This window comes from Ambystoma mexicanum, chromosome 3q (genome assembly GCF_040938575.1).
Source record: "Ambystoma mexicanum isolate Mex_15411 chromosome 3q, UKY_AmexF1_1, whole genome shotgun sequence".
Lineage (NCBI taxonomy): Eukaryota > Metazoa > Chordata > Amphibia > Caudata > Ambystomatidae > Ambystoma > Ambystoma mexicanum.
In genome coordinates this window covers 258,814,670-258,839,605 of record NC_090926.1, presented here as the reverse complement: position 1 = coordinate 258,839,605, position 24,936 = coordinate 258,814,670, and the positions used below count along the sequence as shown (strand labels likewise).

At 46.5% G+C, this 24,936-nt stretch overlaps 1 protein-coding gene across 8 annotated transcripts in view; it reads right to left on the bottom strand.

Annotated features, from left to right (window-relative positions):
• The window catches only part of STAT2 (signal transducer and activator of transcription 2), a 1,902,691-nt gene that overhangs the window by 1,759,625 nt on the left and 118,130 nt on the right, over positions 1 to 24,936 (bottom strand). For all 8 annotated transcript variants that reach the window (XM_069653700.1, XM_069653696.1, XM_069653703.1 and 5 more), the window contains exons 3-4: positions 19,114 to 19,258; positions 18,384 to 18,482 (exon numbers count right to left, since the gene is read on the bottom strand). In XM_069653700.1, the coding sequence (XP_069509801.1) occupies positions 18,384 to 18,482; positions 19,114 to 19,258 (244 nt within the window). The remainder of the gene's footprint in view (positions 1 to 18,383; positions 18,483 to 19,113; positions 19,259 to 24,936) is intronic.

Sequence of the window (24,936 nt, the reverse complement as noted above, 5' to 3'; positions counted from 1 at the left end):
TGCTTTAAGAAGCTTGGGGAAGGGGACCCAAGCGAACCTAAGAAGGTTTAGTGAACTACGTTGTTCGGACATGTCAAGAACTTTGCCCGGGAGATTCCAAGGCCCTGTGTTAGTTAAACTACATTACATACGGGCAGTGCCAATCCTGATAAGAAGACCATCTGAATGCAGTCTTGGATATATTTCTTTGGGACACTATTTTTCCTTTAGAAAGACATACATTTGTTTTCAGAGTGAGGGCAAGCATAGATTGGACACAAAGTTTTTGTTTTGGGACTTACAGACATCGACTTTCCTTAGAAGCATCAGTTAAGGGACAATCCAAGTTAGCGATAGGGCAAGTTAGGTATTACACCAACCCCAGATACTTTGAATAAAGGTTTTCGAACTGTTACTCTTGAGTCTGTGTCTCTCCTGATACCAGGCCTGTCTCACACACCATTTGTATTAACCTGTTGGCATAGGGTGCTAATGTATTCACCCAAAAATGTGTGCCATTTTGGATCCTCTACAATAGCTCTGTGGCCCTGCAGTAGAGCAATCAGGCCAGTTTGTGAAAAAGTGCATGCATTTTCCCAAGTGCACTCAAAAAATGTCGTAGCGTGCTGTGAAATGTGACAGACACCTCGTGGTTCACTCTAGTGCCCGGGTCTAATATTGCATGCTTCGCAAACCTGGTGATTGGGAGAATTATATGGTGGCAATCCTCATTAGGACTATACACCCAGTGTGGAGCATAGGGGAACATGTAGAATTTCTGACTCTCCGTCTGTCTGATTCGGGGCAGCGCCGCTGGATCTGTCTACTCTGGATCCAGCGTGGGTGTACCAATACTGTTTATATTCGTTGCTAGGTAACCCAAAGTAAATGAATGTCAGCAGCAGCGTTGGCCATTTTATACTTGTCAGCTTCTATGGAGATTACAGGCCTTTTCATTATATTAGGCACATAAGCAGGGTACATGTGACAGGTATTATGATATGTTGAATTATGTGGATTAATAAACTGAATAGTGGCAGTAAGTTTAATTCCTGATGTAGTGGATGGCCGACTTGCGGAGGTCTTATTTCTTTTCTATGTTCCGTTTCTTTGTTGCGCCGTGTTATCAGGTCAGATTAAAAGTGGAAAAACCACAAGCAGATTAAAGCAGTCACTTAAATGTGTGCCATTGGCACAGCAGAGTTACATCCTGATTTGAGCATGCTACGAAGCTGGGAGGAGGACCTGTTAATATTCAATTGGCAATTTGAGATAATACATTGCTAATCTAGATCTATATATTGCATAGCTGATGAATAGTCTCCCTCTACAGGGAAATCTATCCCCTGGTATTGTCGTAGTGGATACATGACAATCTGTTTTTTTGATTGCATCAATGTGAAAACACGAATATAGACTTCTCTACATGTATAATGTATGAAATAAATTGTATCTAAGCCACATAGAGGAGTTGAATGGGTGTAATCTAGACTGGGAGTCACCTTGTCCTATCATGTTTATATAGTATTGATCCCTGGAGTGAACAGGGAGTAGCCATGTGCCACTTTTGTAAAAAACGTGTTTAGCACAGCCAGTGGCGTTGGAGCTGCCTAAGGAACCACTTCATTCTAAATAACGAAACTGAGAATGTTTACATTGTTTAATTTTTGAAGGAGCATTACCAAAGACTTATGAGTGCCCCCACACTATTTCAGAGCGACCAGGAACAAATCGCACAGGGTCTGTCTCAAGACGAACTAGACACTATTAATCAGAAGAACAATAAATGAATACGAACAGAACTGCATGGTAAATTCATGCTGGAATATCTGAACGCCGGAAGCATTACAGGTCAAGAACATCCACTGTGTCTTCATAGACAATCCTAAATTCAAGCTGAATTGCAGTGGTGTTGGGAATACGTGTAGCCGGGATTGGCTTATTCTGGTAATTGAGACTGCAGAAGAATGTATGATCCAAGGTGATCAACAGGCAGTTAGAGCAATCAAGCCATACAGGAAGCTAAGAAGAAACTGTATAAACTCGAGGAGGAAAAAGCTAAATTTAAACAGATCACCATAGATAAGAAAGCAAAGAAGTTGAAGAAAGACCTGCAGAACTATAGTGCAGAGACGACGTACCAGTTCTTAAGAGATGGTGTTTACACCGAACAAATACAAATGGGAGGATACAACCGCTGCAGCAGATATGCAGATATATTACATTTTCTAACACCTCAGCCTCCTCAAGCAATAGTGATCAGGGAGCACAGGCGTCTACTAGTTTCATGGACGCGATCACTGCCCCATAACAACAGCAATTCTTTAACTGGGGAAACCAAAGGGAGTGCAACAGTAGACGTTTTCAGGGCACAGGACAAAGAATGCGCACCAGACAATGGTACTCAAACCAATAACACCCAACACGATTCCAATTTTCAATCTATCCAGACACATTATAACTGAGATGGAGAAGAATCTACTAGAAAAGGATCTCATTTGTACCAGCACAGTTTTTGAGACAGAAAACCGAATTGAGAAGGGTCTTAAGGAACATGAAACTCAAATACTTTGTCGAAGTTTACTTACCACAACACCAATCCGAAATAGGAGCCAGTCTCAAGGGGCATGAAGCCTCCATCGAAAATACTAGCAGTTTGAAAGTGAAATCCAGCTTCAAACCCCATTTACCACACTTTAACAGCAGAATGTACAGTCTTTGAGAACAGAGTGACCAAAGTAGTACAGGAGCGCATCACTCAATCATTTCTACTGTGACAATCTCAAAAGAAGGGAGAGAGAGAGGCATATTCTATGCAAAAACGACAAGATCATAAAACCAGCAGACGGGGACGGGGGGGGCAGATAGTTATTCTCTGTGCCTCTGACTATGGTGAGGACTGTCTACGCCCCTTATCAGAAACAACGGCATACAAGAAGCTAGCGTGCAACCCTACCAAGAGACAACAGGAAATTGCCAGTTTGACAAAACATGCTGAACATGAAGGTTAGATATGCAGAGATGAGGTACAGTTTCTCAACAAAGCGCATCCAAAAATACCAGCATTCTATATACTTCCAAAAAGCGGCATAAAAATCCCACACTACCCCCTGAAAGACCAATAGTATCAGCCATTCATTCACACCTTGAGCAACTTTCTCTGTATACAGATGTTTTCCTCAAACCATTTGTGATCAAAATGTCTTCATTTATCAAAGACACGACGGACACCATAAAAGCACTAAATTAAGTTCAACTAGATGGACCAATGATCTTGGCCACCCTGGATGTTGAGGCCCTATATACCACCATCCCACACAAGGATTGTCTAGCAGGCTTGGTGGGTTTCCTAGAGTAATGACTACGCTCACAGTTCCAACAAATTTAATTTTGGAATGTACTAGACTGGCAATTTCCAAGAATTTATTTCCATTTAAAAACCAACTATAGAAATTTAAAAAAAAGGTGTGCGCAAAGAGGCCACTTTTGCCCCGAATGTGGCAGGTCTGTTCATGGCCCAATATGGGACTGACCACATATATGCAGAACGTATATAGCAGGTAGTTGGTTAATTATATTGTAGTATTTTGAATTTGCGCCTGATGAAGGGATTTGTATCCCGAAAAGCATTGTGCTGATGTCAAACATAAAGAAATATATATATATATATATATATATATATATATATATATATATATATGATACATTACTCACCGTAATCGTATTTCTGATGCTTGCATCTGCTTAGATTCACATGCTGTGCATAGGCCGACATCTAGTGGAAGCTGCGGAGTATTACAGTTTGTTTTTCGAAACTCGAAAATGGGCGTCGACACAGGGCGTGCCAGTAATACTATCCCTAGTGTGACGTCCACCGTACCCAAGATCCCTCACGCATCTAGGATCCTCAGATTGTATTTTTTCTGACATGAGGTAGCATGAGGAGTAGCGCGAGTACAGATAATCCAAGCAGATAGATAGAAAGGTAAGACTACAAGCAACCATGCACCTTCTCTCAGAGGGGAGGAAGGGTGGGTCGCGTGTGAATCTAAGCAGATGCAAGCATCAGAAATACGATTACGGTGAGTAATGTACCCCTTCTGAGGCTTGTGGAATCTGCTTAGATCACATGCTGTGCATAGATTAGCGAGCAGTACCTGAAGAAGGAGGTGGGATGTGAGAAGGGTCATGAGCAAATAAGTATCTTAGAACCGCTTGTCCCACTTGTGTATCTGCCTTTGAATGGGTGTCAATGCAGTAATGCTGAGTAAAAGTGTGAATAGAGCTCCAAGTAGCTGCTTTGCAAATGGTGTCAAGGGGTACATTTGCAATGAAAGCCAGAGTGGCCCCAATGCCTCTAGTAGAGTGGGCTCTTGGCGTGAAAGGCAGAGTTCTTTCAGAGAGTGAGTAACACAGCTGGATACAGTTAATAATCCACTTCGAGATGGCACCTTTAGAGACGCGATCCCCCTCTCGCCTGTAGCTACGGAGACAAACAGTTGATCTGTTTTTCTTAGCGGTCTGGTTTTATTTACATAGTAGAGGACCGCCCTACGCACATCTAGGGTGTGTAGTTTCACCTCAGCCGAGCTTTGAGGGTCCTGGAAGAAAGCCGGAAGCTCGATGGACTGGTTTACATGGAATTTTGATATAAACTTAGGTGAGAACCTAGGGTGTGTGCGTAAAACCAGTTTGTCTTTATGGACAGTAGAGAAGGGATCCTGCACTGACAGAGCCTGAATTTCACTGACCCTTCTTATAGAAGTAATAGCTACTAAGAAGGCTGTTTTATAAGTCAGGTGTTTGAGACTGCTTTTATGCATGGGCTCGAACGGGGGTCCCATGAGCTTGGCTAGCACCACATTAAGGTCCCACCCTGGTGGTGGGTTAGAAATAGGAGGGTGAAGTCTCTTTACTCCTTCCATGAAGGCTTTAACTACTGGTACTTTCCACCTCGAGACCTTGCTATGGGAAGTGGTGTATGCCGACAGGACTGCCAGGTGTACTTTCAGTGAGTTAAAAACCAATCCTGCATCTAGCAGGTGGAGCATGTATGTAACAATAGTGGAAGGAGTGCAATCAATAGGGTTGATTTGTGTACTCTGGCACCAGATAACAAACCTCTTCCACTTGTCAAAGTAACAGTGCCTTGTGTTTGGTTTCCTAGATTCCTTTAGGATGTCCATACACCTCTGTGGTAAATTGAGATGTTCAAACTCTATGACCTCAGGAGCCATGCTGCCAGGTTCATTGAGTTGGTTTGCTGGTGCACTGTTTGACCTTGGTGCTGGGACAGTAGGTTGTACCAGGCTGGAAGTTTGATGGGCTCGCACACCGCCATCCTGCGTAGGTGTGGGAACCACGGTTGTCTTGCCCACATGGGAGCAACTAGGACGAGCGTCATCGACTCTCTGTTCATCTTGTTCACCACTTTCCTGATGAGGAGTTGGTGGAAAAGCGTATGCAAACATCCCTGACCAGTTCATCCACAGGGCGTTCCTCTGGGAGTCTGGTTGGGGGAACCTGGATGTAAATCCTGGGCATTGTCTGTTTTCGCTTGTGGCGAATAAGTCTATAGTGGGGAAACCCCGCTGAGAGAAGATATCTTCTACGACCTCTCTGTGTAGAACCCATTCGTGTTCCTCTGGGAGGGAGTCTCTGCTCAGAGCATCCGTTAGTGAATTGAGCTCCCCTGGAACATGTTGTGATGACAGGAAGATGTTCCGTCTGAGTGCCCATATCCAGATTTTCTGGGCAAGCTTGGACAGATTTGGAGAACGAGTCCCTCCTTGCTTGTTCAGGTAGAACATGGCTGTTGTGCTGTCCGTCTGGATTTGCACTGACAGGTTTAGTAGGTGGGGCTCGAACGCTTGAAGCGCTCTGAATACTGCCAGAAGCTCTAGCAGGTTGATGTGGTTCTTGGCCACTGAGTGAGACCAGAGACCCTGAGCTGTGTGGCGGAGATGGTGAGCTCCCCACCCCGTCAGACATGCATCGGTAGTGACTACTGCCTGTACTTCGGGATCGTAAAAGGGTTTCCCCTGTGCGAGATTCTCTCTTGTCCACCGGTGAAGGCTTTGTACCAGTGTTGGCGAAACGACCATTAGATCGTCCCACTGACCACTTGCCTGAGACCACTGTTTCGCCAACCATTCCTGCATGGGACGCATGCGCAGGCGCGCGTGGGGGACCAGGTAAATACATGACGCCATCATGCCCAGTAAACGCATTGCTTTGCGTACCGTTATTTGGCGACCGGACTGATAATGCGGAATTTGCAGTAGTATATTCCAAATTCTTTCCTCTGAAGGAAAGGTCAACCCCTCTTGAGTATCTAGGATTGCTCCTAGGAACTGTTTGGAGGTGCTTGGCACCAGGCTTGACTTTTTCTCGGTGATTGAGAAGCCTAACTCGTGGAGGAGGTCGATAGTCCTTTGAATGTTTGTCCTGCAAATTACTGGGGTTTCCCCCGTTATGAGCCTGTCGTCCAGATAAGGGTACACCGGGATTGCCTCCCTGCGTAGGTGTGCAGCCGCCACCGCCAGTACCTTGGTGAATACCCTTGGTGCAGAAGCTATCCCGAAGGGCAGTACCTTGAATTGGTAGTGTCGACTGTCCACCTTGAAGCGCAAGTACCTTCTGTGTGCTAGGAACATGGAAATATGAAAATAGGCATCTTTCATATCCAAGGTTGCCATGTAATCCCCCTTTTTTAGGAGCGGGATTACCTCTTCTAGCGTAGTCATACAAAACTTTTGGGGCTTGACATACTTGTTGGCAGGCCGTAAGTCCAATACTAGGTGCATTGTCAAATCTTTCTTTGGCACAAGGAAGTAAATTGAATAAATACCCTTGTTTACCTGGTGTCCCGGGACGAGTTCTATCGCGTCCTTTTCTAGCAGAATGGCGATCTCCTCGAGGAGAATCTTCTGATGTTCTAAAGAGTGTACTCTTTGTCGTGGAGGATGGTTCCGGGGACGCTGCAGTAGTTCTATACAGTACCCTGTGGATACTGTTGACAGCACCCATCTGTCTGATGTGATCCCTTCCCAAGCCTGGGTGAAGTTGGAAATGCGTCCCCCTACTGGGGTTGCGTGAGAAGGGACCCTGAACTGAGCGTCACTGCTTTGGTGGGGGCGTGCCGCCTCCCTTGCTGGGGCTGCCTCTGCCTTTACCACGACCTCTCCTATTACCCCTGCCGTAACCCTGGGTAGACTGTTGGCTGTTGTTGTTCCACTGTGTACCCTGCCCCTGAGAATAGTTAGATCCTCTCTGGGAATTTTGGCCACGTAGGCGACGAAAATTACTATTTCCTCTCTGGTTAGGAGGTTTATTGGTTAACTGGCCAAGGGACGAGAGTCTCGTATTCGTCCTTGGCATTCTTCAGTGCGTCTTTGACCGCCTTACCAAACAACAGATCGGCTTCCACCGGTTTGTCCAACAATGATGCCTGGGTTTCTGCCTTAAAACCAGACTGCCGTAACCACGCATGTCTCTTGATAACATTGCCTTCTGCTATCAATCTGCCTGCGTTGTCCGCGGTGTCAAAGGTTGCTTTCAAAATGCAACCAGACACGGCTCTCCCCTCTGCGGAAATCCGAGCTAACTGGCCCTTTAAAGGTTCAGGAGCAGAGGCTATGAGTGCCGCGACTTCTTCCCACTGATGGCAGTTGCAGCTGGCCAACAGGGTGGTGGAGTTTGCAATCCTTGCTTGATAGGCGGACGTTGAGGCTACTTTCCTGCCGAAACCATATAGTTTTTTGCTCTCCTTGTCGGGAGGAGCTTCGGACGATGACAAGGGTGTTCCAGCCCTCTTACGAGTGTTAGTGACAACTAGGGAGTCTGGCTTCAGAGAGGGTCAGACTGGGCTGCCCTGAAAAGTTTTTCAACCCTGGGATTGACTGCTCTGGTGAGGTTCGGGTTCACCAGGAACGGGTCTATTCTTCGCTGAATGGACTTAAGGATCAGGATGGTCTGGGCAACAGGCCTCCTTTCTCCCACTAACTCCTCTGCAAAGTCCCTCTCCTCCTGGACACCGTGGGTGTCAATATGGAAATGTTCTGCTGCACGTGCGAGAACCTCGTTTAGGAGGGGTTGGTTATCGACAGGGGAGTCGGTAACCGGGGCTTCGTTTTCTACCGGGGAATCTACTCTGTAGGTTTCAGGGTCTTCCTCTTCCTCTTCCTGGTCCTCATCATCCCCATAGTATCCCGTCCAGGTTTGTTCTTCTACCATGCCAAATTCTTGGTCCTCACCAAAGGAAGCTTCTCCTTGATACAGTGAGTATGGTATTGAGTATGGTTGTACCTCGAAGGGGTCAGTAGCCCTCATCGGTGTTTCAAACCGGGGCTTCTTACTCGGGGGGATAGGATCATTAGAGCCTGAGGGTGTCGCCCCTTGTGGATCATACGAAAGGAAATGGTCTGGATTTTTATCGTAAAAATCAGCCAAAGAAGACATCCTTGACATGACCCTATCTATGTCTTCACTGGACCATTTTTTGGAACTGGGAATGACTCTCTCAGCAAGTCTCGAGGACTTATCTTGAGTAGATTTGGTTTTAGACATATCAGCAGACCTGGTCTTGTCTGTCTGTTTAGGGGGAGTGGTGTGTTTCACAGGTGTGGAAGAGTGCAAAGGCTGCTTCTTCTGCCGTTTCCCCCCCCCCCCCCGTGAGTGGAAAAATGTTTTCCCTGTCCTTTAGTGGCTCCGGAGGTTTTCGACGTCTGGCGTCGAGGATCGGGGGCAAGGTCCCTGTCCTTCGAGCGTGGGGCCTCGCTGATTTTGACTGCGGGCTCAGACTCCTGGAGCGCGGCCTGGGGGTGGAAGTCGTCTTCATCCTCCGACGATCGAACTTCTGTTAGCCTAGGGAGCGAGGCACTCTTGGCAAGAGTGGATGATTGCCTGGAGTCATGCGGCGATCACGATCGAGAGCGCCCAGAGGACACCGAATCGGACCGTTCTGTTTGTGCCTCTTTCCGAGCACTCGACGTCGTCGAGTCTCGGTTGGACTTTGTGTGTTTAGTGTGTGTGGTGTGTGAAGCGCTTGTGTCGCCGGGGGTCTTCCCCATAGCCGCCCTGCCGGACGACCTTCCGAGGTCGGGGACTTGCGCTTGGCTATCTTTCGACGCCGTAATGCCCTCGCCGTCCGAAAGTACGGCGTCGCTGCCGTCGCTGAAGGCGCCCTCCGCTGCCATAGCCGCTTGCCTGGCGTGGTGGGCCCAACGCGTCGAACGGTCCTTAAGTGTCTTAGGTTTAAACCTACTACACGCTCTGCAGTTCGCTTCGGGGTGGTCCCTCGGCAAGCAGAGATTGCACGTGGCGTGCCTGTCGACCCAAGGTTATTTGCGATTGCACTTGGGGCAGAACTGAAAAGGGGTACCCTCCATACGCACCTTGAGGCACCGGGCTGTTAAGTGTAGGAAATGTATAAGGTGTACCTATATACCAAGAGTGTAGAGTATGTACAACCCCACACTCTCCCTACTTGTAGGGCCGAGGCCAGCGGCCTTCCAAGGCCCGGGCCGAGGCCAGAGGCCTTCCGAGGCCCAAATCCGTCGTGCAGCAGCCGACGGTCGATTTCTTCTCCAGGCGGCGTCGAGTGTCGAAGTTCGACGTTGGGATGGGGAAGGATGTAAATAAATTAATATTTTAGCAAAAGTATGGCTAAGGCCAGGGGACTCCGCAAAATGCTTCCGACCAGTATGGTGGAAAAAAACAATCTGAGGATCCTAGACGCGTGAGGGATCTTGGGTACGGTGGACGTCACACTAGGGATAGTATTACTGGCACGCCCTGTGTCGACGCCCATTTTCGAGTTTCGAAAAACAAACTGTAATACTCCGCAGCTTCCACTAGATGTCGGCCTATGCACAGCATGTGATCTAAGCAGATTACACAAGCCTCAGAAATATATATATAGGGAAGGTCAGGAATTGAGTTACATAGTAACAATACCGACCGCAACAGCCTGCTGCACCATACAAGTTTCCACTCAAAAGGTTTGAAGGCGAATTTACCATATGGTCAGTTCCTTGCAATGACAAAGAGAATTTCATAAAACAAGCAGAGGATCTCCAAAAGTGATTAATCCAAAGAAGCTACCCGAGAAGAAACAAAATAAGAAAAAATTCAAAAAGGAGTGTGGGAGCCGCTCGAATAAGAACGAACATGGGTCAAATACCCTGTTCTATGGAATTTCTTCTACTCAGGAGGGTCTACAACCACATTTTAAATCACTACACCCTTCACAGAGGAGAACTATTCATTTGCATATCAGTCTTTGTCCCACCCAGAAGGGCAGTATAGCACCGAAATGCTAGGCAATTCTCCTCTGAGCAAGAGTACCATCAGCAACCCCAGACACATGTTGTGGCCTTGTTGGGCCTCCTCAGTGAGGTGAAACTGAGCCGCTCTAATGCACAGTGAGCAAGGGTTCCACGTCTGGATTACTCTTGGTTACTTTGGGTGCAACCCCAAGTTCCTAAAAATTTCACAGAGTTCTGAGACTGATATGCAAATAGATATTTCTCCTACGGATTTGGGGAAAATATCTGCTGCTGGCTGAGTCTGCTGTACAATAAACCAGTTGCAGCGGTGAAGACTAAGGATTGGGTATTGCGGCAGTGGACGTTGAGCAGGCGCACGCGTCAGGGATACCCAGTTTTGACAATTTTATTCTCCATGGCATTGAACCGTTGGCTGCAATATGGGGGAGATACCCAAGGAGCTGAGCGCAAGTCCATTGATGCAGTTGCTGCTTGATCAGGGTGGAGGTAGGGCCAAAATCTGTCGCATTTATCAAGCAGTGAGGAGTGAGATTCCCTAGATGGAAGAGTAAGTGGGAAAAGGATGGGGTCTACCAGATATCTAAGAAGCAGTAGATGAAGATTTGGGAGCAGGTCCGTAAAGTCTCAAGAAATGCTAGGTTTCAACTCATTCAGTTCAACATACTGCATAGAGTTTGTGACCCCAACCAAGCTTCATGCTATGAATGACACCCTTAGTCAGGAATGCCCGCGTTGTGGGATGTGGCCGGCAGGGCATTGGCACATGATCGGGGGATGCACGGTTATTGCACGCTATTGGGGAGCAGTTATGTCGAAGATGAATGAGTTGTTAGGCTCCAGTTTTGAACGCGACCTGAAAGTGTGTTTATGGGGTAGGATGCCAGAGGGGGGAGTTGGGTGCGGGGGGCTCGCGACACAAATCACAAAATCAGCTATCCCTGTTTCTGTTGAGACTTGCCAAACGGCGAATAGCCATTGCCTGCAAGAAGCCCCAGCGCCATCTGTAGGGCAATGGAGGGCGGATGTCTGTGGGCGGGGGATGGCGGATGCTAGAGATCTTGCAGAAAAGCAGCGACCCCGAGCAGGAGGAGGGGGGGGGGGTGGTAGACTGGAGCCAAATGCTGAATGAGCCGTGTTCCTCAGCAGATTTGAAACCCCCATGAGGGAGGGAATGGGGAGGTAAATGGCACAGAGGCAGAAGGGGTGGAAGAAGTGGGATTAGGAGAACAGAGGGGAGGTTGGGGAACTGGGAGGCGAGGGGAAGGGAAAACAAAGGGTTACTATACTCTGCATTTGGTTGAATGTTATCATTATCTGCTATGTACTTGGTTTTGGGTTTGTAGACCAGGGGAGTCCAGAGTGAATAAATGCACCAGAAGAGAAACAATGGGGAGACGGGGAGAGGGGGGCTTGTAGTTTGTTATTCATGCAAAATACAAATACTTTATCAAATAAAAAGAAAAGATGGCCACCACGGCTTCTGACATTCATTCATTTACTTTGGGTTACCTAGCAACGAATATAAACAGTATCCGTGCACGCACGCTGGACCACCGAGTAGACGGATTCGATGGCACTGCCCAGAATCAGACAGCCACGATGAGTCAGAATTCTACATGTTCCCCCATGCTCCACACTAGGTGTATATTCCTAATGTGGATTGCCACCATTTAGTTCTCTCGAGCACCAGCTTTGTGAAGCATACAATATTAGTTCCAGGTGGGGAGAGTGCAAAGTAACTCGTAAGTGCTGCCGGGAATTGGCTCAGAAGTGCAGCGTGTCCGGGGACTGTAGGGTTGCAGATACAGGGCCTCATCCATATCTGGGCGGTAGCCCTTAAATACGGCAGTAACGGCATTAATCGCTGCATTGAAGGGTCCACCCAATCACAAGTCTGGCAGCCTTAAGCTGGGGGTAAATACGCCATTTTAACACCCATTTTCGGGCGCTATTAGCACGTGCTAATTGGGCCGAAAATGCCCTATTGGGTCCAATGGCCCCATGGGGAATACCCATTACCGCTAATAGCACCATACCAGGTGGCGGTAACGCTATTAGCCCAGGTGGTACCCCAGCGGTAGTATTGCCAGGATACCGCCCAACTGGTGATGAGGCCCACAGTCCCTTAAGTGGTTGGGAAGCCCACAGGCAGCGCAAGGCATTGAGAGCCAAGATTAGGACGGACCACATACTTGTATTTGGCATCGTTACAGAAACCTTCTGATCAAACACGGCTGCAGATGCCTTGCTGGCCAATCAGTCGTTCATGTGATTAAAAGAATGTGCACGGTACGTGTCCCATTGGGGGATTTAAATTAAATGTCCTTACATTAAGTGACAAATAAATCAATCCGGTCACCAACCCTTTTTAAAATCACCATTTTAAATCTTTACATTTAGAGCCCAAATAATGAACACAGGATCACTCTCTAAGGGGATTCAAACTTTTTACGTCCTGATGAAGGCCATCTCAACTAGAGCATTTGGCAATCTCTCCAGAGGCTGAAACAGATGTGTCGACGAAAAGCTAGTGAATCAGGCACATAGATATAACTAGCCCCTATCCAGTGATAGGTGGTACAGTTTTGGAAGATTACTCAATTTTTTTAACCTGAAATTAGCACACATGTAATGTACTGCACTTTATATACCTGTGTTACAATGTTAATATTGTTTTGATTGTATCAATGTGGAAACATGAATATGGACGTCTCTACGTGTATAATGTATAAAATAAATTGTATATAAGCCATGTAAAGAGCAGTTGAATGGGTGTATACTAGTCTGGGAGTCGCCCTGTTCTATCATATGTGTATATAGTATTGATACCTGGAGTGAACAGGGAGTAGCCGGGTTTGTAAAACACTTGGCTACCTTACATCCAGATGAAACACCATCATGATGAACAAATAGGCGGTCACATCTACAAAAAGGTTGCCCTGTCCAAATACAATAGAATGTTTTAGCCACACCCAGGTTATGCAACACTCCTGCTGGAGAATGTTGTGGTTGAGGCTGAAACAAAAATAAAGGGGACAGATATTTCCTGGCCCATATAGACATATGGAAACTTTAGGACATAGGAAGAACCTATCCTAAATACAACCTTCACAAGGAAAACAGAAAAAGGTTATCTATCAGGTAAAGCCTACAAATAGCTCACCGAGTAACAACCTCCAAAACGGCAGTCTTCCAAAGGATAAGGGAAAAGGTCACAAGAAGCCATAGGCTTAAAAGCCTTCCTCTTAAACAAATCCAAATCATACGCAAGTCCCACTGAGGAAGGTGGAGGATCTATAAAACGTGATACAGATGAAGCAGCCAATCTAAGTGGCATCGTTATCATTAAAATCTATAAATTGTGTTTACAAATATCAGTCTTAATGCTAGCACTTGCCAAATAGGACATAATGTTGTATATGGACACAGTCAAAAGGATTCATCTTATTCAAACCCATGACAAATACACATCAAATTGCTTTTTTGCCGTTTCCTGGTTGAATCCTCTCTGGATGTGATACATGATCTGAAAGATGGACCAGAAATTCCTGATAGGCATAAATTAGTGCCCGAAGCAACGAAGTTCACAATCTAAGCAATGGCAGGGAGGGGTGTAAAAGCAATCCTTAGTTTGAAGATATGTGGTCTTTTTTTTCTTCAAGGGTAGATTAAAAAACCTCCTTAGCAACAGAATCAGATCAGGTAAGAGTGCCAAAACAGATGAGTTTGCCAGTTTGGATAAATCAGGATGGTACCACAATCCCTGCTGAGCCTGAACATCCGAAGAACTCTGAATCACGGGCATCAGAGGGGAAGTGTAAAGGAACTTTCCTGACCAGTGTAGAAGAAAGGCATACCACAATGAATTCTAACACTTTCCCATCCAAGACATGCAACACTGACACTTGCATTCTTCTTGTTAGCAAACAGGGCAAACCTACTATATGAAGATATTGTGAACATGTTTGGGGTTGGGTACCCAATCATGAGGGCAATGATGAAGGCAACTTCATATCAATGAAACCCTAAACATGCACAGCCACAGGAAAATCCTTGTTCACAATAGCCCCTTGACACAGCTCAAAGAACATGAGTAAGAGCCCCCTGCCTTATTTAGATAAAGCATTGCCGTGTTGGTGTCTATATGAACTTGCGTCTTCTTTCTTGACAAAAATGGTAGGAAAACATGTGTGGCTAGAATAATTAATTGAAGCTCCATGCTCCTTTGCCTGCTCAGACCTCCAACATTGTACCGGAAGCTTATCGCAATGTGCCCTCTATCCAAGTCCTGGGGTATGGGATTTCTGAGATGAAGGACTTTGAAAAGGCATCTCCAGAGGAAATGTTTCCTCCTGTGTCCAACAGTGAATCTGAAGTATTACATGTACAGCCTCCTCTCTTCATTCAGTGAACAGCATAGGGATGTGTGCTAACACTCTAAATGCATCAACGAAGCACTAGACAGCTTAAAGATGCATCACAGGGACCATATTGAAACACCCAATGGAGGACAGTTCTCTGGAATCTCCAAACACCATCAGAAATGGCAAAACTTGAGTCTGTGTGTATTTCATGAGAAGAGACAGCCGAGCACCAGTGTACAGGAGAATCAAAGCATGGGGAACACATTCACCATCACGGTTTTCTCTTGGGCACAGGGTGATGGAACATACAACAGGGGTGTGCAGCCTTTGTCTCTCCAGATATCTTTAACTATAACTCCTATCAGCCCTAACTAGCATACACAATGTGAGGAATCATGGTAGTATGAGAATTCAAAGGTTCTCGACAATTTCTGCACAGGAGGGAGCCCTTCCCTATGAGGCTAGGGAGGTGAGGCTGCTACCCAATAGTCCCCCTATGGTTGGTGGAATGCAGGACTTCATAGGGAGACTCCCCTCTTGGGGATAAGGACTCCCATCCCATGATGGACATCCCTATACCACTTTCCCCAGAGGCCATGACCCTAGTAAATTCATCTAACATCCAACCTAATAGCACTACTATTTGTTGTTGTAAAATCTCTTCTATCTCACCTTCAAAATCTGCTTTGACTGAGACGAAGAAGAGCCAAGGAAATATGCAGAGTAACCACAGACTGTATTACCAAGAGACTGACGTGGCGGCCCCAAGGAGGCATGAGGATTGCAACCGGAACACCAAAGAAAGCCACTGACGTTATGCTGGGGCAGGCCCTTCTATATAACGTAAAGACTGAGGAAGGACTAATGTTGTGGGCTAAAAGGGACAGACACAAGGGAAGCCAGCGTCTGTACTATGCATCCCGGGAAGTTCAAACTCTTGTCACCTGAAGTCCCGAAAGACAGTCGGTCCTTGGGCAAGAAGCAGAGAGGAGCTACGCGAGTCAGTGGGCGACTGACTCGCTACTGAGCAGGAATAATCCAGTGGTGGCGTGACCTCCAAGAGGAGGACCGTGTGGTCAAAAACAATGCCAAGACCACAGTGGAAATGGCTCCACAGAGCCACAACAACCAAAGAGAAGCAGCAGAAGAGCATGCTGGGGAAGCATGCAGAAGCAACACTGACCCCGTGACCCCAGGAAGAACCGGTCACATTGCCCAGTCAAGGTGAAGGTAACGGGAGTTGTTGGCAAGCCAGGTGGGATCCGGGGAGGTACAAGAGTCAAGCATTCCCAGGAGTTAACCCGCTTGTCACAGTAGGGATACCCTAAGAACTAAGAGTCAAGTCTTTGAGAGTAGTCTCTCTCGTCACAATAGTGATACCCAACGAACAAAGAGTCAAGGAAGTCACAGGAGGGATCTACAAAACAGCCAAAGAACAGAGCGTATCAGGAGTGCTCCCTTGCCACAGTGGTTAAGCTAATAAGCCTGGAAAACGTCTATTAAGTCAAAAACTGCCTGGGCTTAAGGTCCCCAACGCTCAAGAGAAGACCCAGGGGGCCCTGATTGTATAAGGAACATAAGAAGAAGAGTTGATAGAAATTAGTGGCAGAGCCCTAAGAACCCATGGAAGGAAGTCAAGAGACTTTTAAAGACTTGTGTGAAAGACTAACGGAACAGCCTTCAGGCGTAATCCAGGTAGACCAGGAGAAGGAAGTCCTTCTCCTGGTCATATTGTTAAAATAGACCCTATTGCAAAAGACTGCTGTTAACCCAGCCTAAAAATGAATTCTTACATCCGGAGAAGGGAGCCATTCTCCCGGTATCCTTGTCAAGATTGAATCCTTTTGTTTATTTATTAGTGGCAGGGATAGAGTAGTTGGTTTTGACGGTCTGGCGTTCATTTATCGCCAGCTTTGTTTCGCAGCACATTTTTCCGAAATGGTTTGCTGAAATAAAAACTCGAAAAATATGGGGTGTGGGGGCAGGGGGGGCAATAGGTAATAAATAGGGGAGGGGGGGTTGACTGCCCTCCCTCCCCACCCCCAAACAAAACAAATTTGGCAAAAAAATGCAGCGAAAAATAAACGGGCGATGAATGAGCATAGAACTGCTTTTGTTAGCATATGCCACACCTAGATGGAACTTGAACGTTAGCATGTGCCACACTTGAGAATTGAGAACATTATCCTGCCCCACATCGAGATAATTATTGTGAAGGTTAGCGAGTGCCACACTTAGACAGAATTATGTAGATCAGCAAGTACTACACTTAGACAGAACTGTGAATGTTAGCATGTTAAATGTCATATAACCCACTAACCAATATAAGCTCAAACTCTCTGCATACTTATCTCGCTCAAAAACTCACACAACCATCTCTCGCACAATCAAGCTGCACGCACTTCACCACACCGCAACAACACATACGCCGCACCAACAGCACACGCGGACTGACACCGATCCAATACTCGCACCAAAGCTCAGCACACAGTGTCTACCGAGTTGAAGCTGCCAACAGTACACCACTCCTCTCACTATCCTACTCCTTCACCTTACTAACCCATCCCACCTTCTCGTTTACAGATCCGCCATAGTGCCTGGGGACCAATTCCGTTGGTGATGGTGTGCTATATAAGTACCTTCAACATAACATACATCTTTACAACGAGCACCCTTGCTATTATTTGTTTAGGTAGGGATAACCTTATAGAAATGGTTCCATGTGTTAATGTCCCCGCAAAAATGATGCCATACAAGAATGCTGCCATTTTCTTGCAGCAATATTAACATATGGAACCTGCTGGGACACCCCCGCAACCCCAATATTTGTTTTAAGGGACCGGGGGTCACCCCTGCTACCCCCGCTCCCATTTACCCCATAAATTATCCCCATAAATAATGTTGCCTATGCCATTTCCCGGCGATTATATGTATGGTGACATTTATTTATATTACCTGATACCCTAGAAATAGGGAAATATAGGTTATTTTGCCTTTTGCTGATAATAATAGTCTATAGCCAAAATTCCATCCAGTTGTCCACCTCCTCACTCCACCACGCCACAGTAGTCATAGTTCAAAACACCGGGAGAGCCACAGGTTGCATATTCCGGTCCAACAGTATCAATGTGGAAGTAATCTACACCAAAATAGGAGAGAATCTATGTCCAACAATGTCAGGATGGAGGATTAAGAAAAAAAAAAAGTCTAAGATTCTATGTTATGAGACTGCAACTCCTAGGTTTACATTAATACTACAGAAGGAAATACAAACCTCGGAATCGGCTACTAAAAAAGTCACAAGAAAATCAATTAATTAGATCATTGAGAAAGATCAACCAATGCGCAAGTGAATGCCCCATGTGGTAGTGCATTCAGTAGTGAGGACATGTAGTCGGATAAGTCTGCAGCCCTCCAATCACACACAGTTTATCAAGGCAACTTAGACATGGGGCTAATTGTATAGTAAGAGCAAAGACATGGTTTATGTACTTTAGGCTTGCCAGGCTCAAGTTGTGTTATTTCCTACCTGCCACCAATGTATATTCATTTATGAACACATTCAAATGAAGGGTCTGGGTGCTTTATAAAGGTTAGAGCAAACCATGTACGTATGGCACAGTGTGAAGGTTTTGAAAGCACTTCTCTGTTACAATCCCTTCCTTGCATCACCCCAAGTACACTCTTCATTCCCCAGATCACCTTTATTTGTTTTGCATTCCAATTACAAGTTCCGTGACACTGCGTTTACCTGCTCAGCATCTTTGGCAGCGGATATTATATTCCTCTCCTTCTCCAGGAAAAACAAGATCAACTTTGCAAATTCTGTCGGCGATTCCTGATAGCAAGCCTGTGAAGAGGCAGAAGGCAAACATTTTTCTCCCTTGCTCTAGGGACATTAACCACTCCACCAATACATCCCCTTCCCACTATATTACAAAGATTAATCATTACAGAGGAATTCTGGAGGCAAATGAAAGGGGCCTGTATACCTAGCTAGTAATGCATACAACTTAGTACTTACTAGGCACAGCGGCTAAAGCGTACCCAGCAGCAAGTTCTAAATTAAACCAAGCACGCTCTGTTTTGGTGAACAGAAGGTATGAGCATAGATGACACCACTGTCAGCTAGGCTCCGTGCAGTAGACCTTACTGAAACAATCAGGGTAACGAATGCCCCTACTGGCAAGGATCCTACCGATGCGTCCTTCCCTTTTCTGTGTGCTCACACTCAACCTTGTGCTATCCCTGCCCTAGCCCTATCTAAAATTCCTCGGGCATCAGAGTGGCAGATTCCTTAATCATACACACCTCCTAGCATCACAGTGGCACTCATACTATTTCTTGGAAATGGCCAGCTTTATTTTCTGTACACTAACCAAGCCACATCCAGCCTTATCTGGAACAACGGCTCCTATGCTCTAGCATAACGTTGGGGAGGTGTCTCTGCCAGTTGAAAGGGGTGGAAAACTGCACTGCACCTGGATGTCCTGCTTGATCTTGCGAATGTTGTGCTGCTCCAGGATCGCCTGGTCATGGCTGAAGCGACTGTACTGATTGTTCAGATGTTCGAGCAGGTTTTGAAAAGTGACACGAGCCACCTGGGGGTCCCGCTTAGCAAGATTCCTAGAGGAGAGAGATGAAGTTTGTGATTTTTAAAGCACACCAGCCATACTAAATGTCTTGTGATTAGCCTGCATACAGGTAACACATGCATATTTCTAATACAAGTGAGAGACGCCTACCCAAAGCAACCACATAACCTGCAGCAGACGTGGACAGGGCCCATGAACATCTTGCATAGGAGCATGAGGTTTGTGGTACACAAGAGAAGAGAGCAACCATAAAAAGGTACCTACCGTATATAATCTTAGTCCGGAACTTGTGCATGTGCAAGAGGTGTGTATGATAATGTTAAAGGATATTTGTACCACGCACTATCACCACCAGAGTGCTCCCCTGGCGCTAATTAAACTCATCTACATCAGAAAATTACACAGCGGCCATACATTTCCTGCACAGAAAAAAGGGGTTTGTGTTATACCCAGACAGCAACATACCCTGCAATGGGCAGAAACAGGGCCAGTCTACTGCCTCCGCAAGAGAAAAAGGTATGTGTTATAACAGTTATTTCTGCCATATCCAAGCTCACATATATATACACACTGCCACTAGGATGCCTTCCCATATGCAGCATCCTAGAAATCCTATCACTCGTTTTTTCACCTGCCCCAGCTGAAACCATCTAAGAGCACCGCCACATCCAGTAACCCACTGTGTGAGGGCACTGTGTCTGTATGCGATTGGTCACTGTCTCTGCCTGTCCACTGGACAGTTTGCCACTGTACGCCACACTGGTGTTTCCTTCTTCCATCTCCCTCAAGGTCTCCCTCAAGGTGCCACTTATGACAGCCCTTCCTCAGTTTTTTAAACAATACAGCCTCCCATCCCCCAGTTGGTCAGCGCTGAAAGCGTTATTGATAACCCTCGGCCAGCAGGCGACACTGAACCCGCCTTACGTTACCTAATGCTTATGAAGTGAAGCCTGTGACCCGAATTGCATTATGTCACTGGATGCATTGTGCACTGTGGCGAACCAAAAGGAGTCGGACTAGTTAGTGACAGGTTTCAAGGGTTTTATTCAAAATAAAAGAATCAAAACATCTACCTTGCCCTATTTCTATGGGGGGAGTTCCCTACATTGCACAACAAAAGAAAAGGGTGCATGTTTAAGTCCAAAATAAAGCTCTGTAGTCCAAAACCTTTCCAACTAACTGATCCCACTCGTTTAGAAAACTCTTAAGTAAAAAGGAAAAAAGTGGAGGCTTTGTTCAATAGCCACAGCAGGGCTTCGGTCTGCCTGGTCCAACATACGCTTGACTTGTTCTCATTCTCCAAAGTTCCTTTTACACAGCAGAATATTCTTCGCAGTCTTTGTATCAAGATGGGGGGGTTTCTGTCTCTCCTTTTAATAAAGAAAACTGTCTCTTGTTGCAAACAAGTCAATTCCGAAAGGTTTATTTAGAATATAAACATACTTCTGTCTTTTCCACCTTTGAGGCATTGGGACTCTCCAAAATCCTGTTAACATCAGATAGGTTATTTCATCGATGGTGGCGGTCCACCCTGGTTTCGCCGAATGCTGTAATTTCTGGATAGCTTTCTCTGTTATTCACAATGTTCATATCACTCTCAGTCCCCTGTTCGTAGGGTATTTGCACACTCTGGTTTCTCAGGCCCCTGTAACATTGATTACTTTAACAGCTGTTACACACAATGTTCGTACCTTGTACCGGTATATTCGCCATCGTGTTTCTTGGGCTCCCGTAACCTTGTCAGCTTTCATAACCTTCACTCAAGGTCTGTCAGGTTTCTCAGGTCCCCATAACATCGTCGGCTCTCCCCATTGCTATATGGCTCGGTAGTTAGGGTCCAACATGTGAGGAGCCCGGGGACCTGGGCCCCCTCAGGTGGTCTTCTCTGTGCATCAGTTACAAGCCTGCTGGGCCACCACTGCTTCTTTTTGGTCACGCCATCAGATGAGACGATTGTGTGCCTGTCTATACCTCTCCTCTGACCTTGGCATCCCAGGTAGATGTCAACCCTCGGGCGTTCAGTTAGTGCTTCGCTCACCATCCTTGCTGCCACAGGGTTCGAGCCCTGTGTGGCTCCGCCCCTCCAGGATGTCCATTCTGCACAGGCTCGCTTCTGTGTAGCGGTTCTCCTCCTTTAGTAATAGTCTCCCTCGGATTCAAAGTTCCTCTTGGTTTTGTACAGGTCCTCAGGAACAAAAAGGGATGTGTCGTCCTTTGACTATAGCGCTCAGTCAGCATTGCCAGAATCCTAAGAGTTTGAGAAAGGTCACTATTCGGTGAATCCAAAATAATATTACAGGTAGAGGGTTCTGCTGATGCTCTTTGACAGTGGAGTTCAGGCAAGATCCAGCATTACCTGAAAGCAAAGAGATAACATGTATCACTGTTTGGTGGTTTCAAAACAGGAGTAACAGTCTTTACAGTTCTCACATAGGCAGACAATGCATTCCGGACTGGGAATTCCTTATCGGAATGGGAGTCCTTGTTCCTCCGGAGAAGAACAAGTTACTTACCCCTGGTAATGTTCTTTCGACTGGATGTTCCTCCCACATATTCCTCATCTTGGACATGTAATGTCCAGCTTTAGCTGCTTCAAAAAAACCTTTCAGCAGAGGGCGCTGTGCATCGATGGTGTCCATGTCCCTCGAAGGCCTCTGTCGAGGGGGATGTCATCAAAGGGTGTATATATAGCATGCGCAGCGCCCGTTGGCCTCAGTTCTGTTTTTCCACCTCTTGCAACAGAGATGCCTGTAAATACGGGTATGACCGTACTCGGCCTTGGTGGAACGGAAGCTGTAATAGCACAGGAAATTATTCTGAGGGGTAGGTTGAGAGGGAGATGAGGAATACGTGGGAGGAGCATCCAGTCGAAAGAATGTTACCAGGGGTAAGTAACTTGTTCTTCAAACTGGTTTGTGTCCTCCCCTGTGCTCCTCATCTTTGACAGACTCCCAGAGCAGTATTTTGTTTGGAGGAGGGTGTAGAATTACAATGTACAAATTTTCTAGGGCAGAGGAAAGTACTGCTTTGCCAGACGTACCATCCTGACCATGGGAAGAATCCAGACAGTTATGTTTAGTAAACGTGTGGCTGGAAGACCACGTTGCAGCTTCACAGATCTTTCTAATTGGAACACCCCTTTGAAGGGCTGTAGATGTAGCCATGCCCCTGGTGGAATGAGCTCTGAAACCTTCAGGAGGTTCTTTACCTGCCAGCCTGTAGCATTCTGATATTGTGAAAATTATCCATCTAGACAAGGTCTGTTTGGAAACAGCCTGATCTAGCTTGTGTCCTGTGTATGCGATAAAGAGTTGGTCATCAACTCGAAGGAAGGCAGAACAATTTTCTGACTCAAATGAAAGTCTGAAATGATTTTTGGAAAAAAGAAGGGTTTGACCCATAAAATAATCCTGTCCTTGTAGAAGATGGTGAAGGGTGGCTTTGATGAAAGTGCCTGCAACTCGCTCACTCAACGGGCTGATGTCAGAGCTACCAATAGGATTGACTTGAAGGTGAACAACCTTAAAAGACATGTGTGCAGAGGAGCACACATCAGGGATTTTAAGGAAAGGAGATGGAGGGAACACATTAGTGAGCCCTTTTAGGAATTGAGTCACCAGTGGAATTTTGAAATAGGAACATTCCTCTGACGAGCACTTAAAGATTGACAGCACTGCCAAGTGCCTTTAATGTTGCAAATCTGAAGGCCCTTATAAGCTAATGATAACAAAAACGATAAAACATCCAGAGTTTTACACAGAAAAGGATCAACATTCTTTTCTTTGCAGCAGTTGCAAAACCTATTCAATGGCAACGGCACAGAGACTTTGTTGCTGGTCTTCTGGCCGAAAGCAACACCTCCCTTACATCATCCGGGAGGTCCCAATCCTTGTATCTCAACCTTTCAGAAACCAAGCGTGAAGGTTGAGATTCATGACGTCTGGATGGAGAACCGGACTCTCCTCTCACAAGAGAAGGTCCTCTCTTTGTGGAAGGCGCATAGGAGGACCGATGGACAGGTCCAGAAGGTCCGGGTACCCCGTCCTCCTGGCCCAAGCTGGGGCAATTGGGATCATGTATTTCCTGAACCTTCTCAACCTCCCGATTACACGAGGAATGACGGAGACCGGAGGGAACGCGTACATGAGTGTAAATTCCAAGTCCACTATGAGCGCATCTCCTGGAGCTCCTCCTGGGGGAAATTCCCTTGAGCAATATCTTTCGCACTTCCGATTGATCTCAGTCGTGAACAGATCTACCTGAGGGGTTCCCCCAAGGGTGAAGATCTCTTGAAGGACTTCCTGAGCTAGTTCCCACTTGTGGGAGACTATGCTCTGCCTGCTCGGAGCGTCCGCCGCCATGTTCTCCTCTCTGGCTCGGTGAACTGCTGATAGGGAGATTCCTTCTTGAATTGCCCAGTACCAGAGCTGCATTGCTTCTCTGCACAGTGGTAGTGTTCCTACACCTCCACGCTTGTTGAGGTAGTACATGGCCACTGTGTTGTCCGTCATTATCAGGACATTATTTCCACATACAGAGGGCAGAAAAGCCTTCAGCGCTAGTCTGATTGCTCTCAGCTCCAAAGGATTGATGTGTAGTTTGGACTCTGATGGAGACCAATGACCGTAGATTGTCAGATAGTTGGCGTGGGCTCCACACCCCATGATTGAGGCGTCCATCACTACTGTAATCTCCGGCCATGGTTGCCAAAAAGGTTCTACCTTCAGAAAATGTTCCTCGCAGGTCCATCACAGAAGATCCTGTGAGACTCTGGTTGGAATCTGAAGATGGTCCGACATCTTTCCTGAGAATTGGGACCATTGTGTTCTGAGAGCCCATTTATGGGATCTCATTCTCAGGCGGGCCTCTGGTACCAGAAAAATGCAGGATGCCATGAGGCCGAGCAACCTCAAAAAATAATCGAAGGTCAGAAGACACTGGGCACTGTGAAATTTGGTCACCATCTGAAGAATGCCTTGAGCCCTCACCTCGGGTGGTGAGCTCTTTCCCAAGGATGTATCTAGCACAGCTCCGATGTACTGGAGCTTGGGAAGGTGTCATATGGGACTTCTTGTAATTAGAGACACGCCCAGTCTGTGTAGAGAATGGCAGGTGACTGAGATGATCTAGGACTTGCTCGGGAGAATGTGCCCTGATCAGCCAATCGCCCAGGTAGGGTTAGAAGTGAATCCCCCTTCTCCTGAGACTCGCTGCCACTACCGCCATCAGTTTGGTGCAAACCCTTGCGGCGGAAGGTCAGCCCGAATGGAAGAACTCGAAATTGATAATGAGAACCGCCAACTGCGAACCTCAGGTATTTTCTGTGCTGGAGATGGATTGGCAGATGAAAATAAGCATCCTCAGGGTCCAATGACATCAACCAATCCTGGAGTTGGAGGGTCTGAAGGATCGTGTGACCATTTTGAACTTGTCCTTCCTGAGGAACTTGTTCAAGTATCTCAAGTCCAAGATGGGTCTCGGCCATCAGTCCTTTTTGGGGGATCAAAAAATATGGGGAGTACCAACCCTTGTTCCTCTCTGCTACACATACTGGTTCTATAGCACCTTTCTCTAGCATGGTTAAAATTTCCTACACAAGTAGCGGATCCAGAATCCTCAAAGAGTGGCTCCCCGGTGGATTGTTCTGAGGTCTCCATATAAAAAGGATGGCAGTAACGGTGGGCTATGGTCTCCATGGCCCAAGCATCC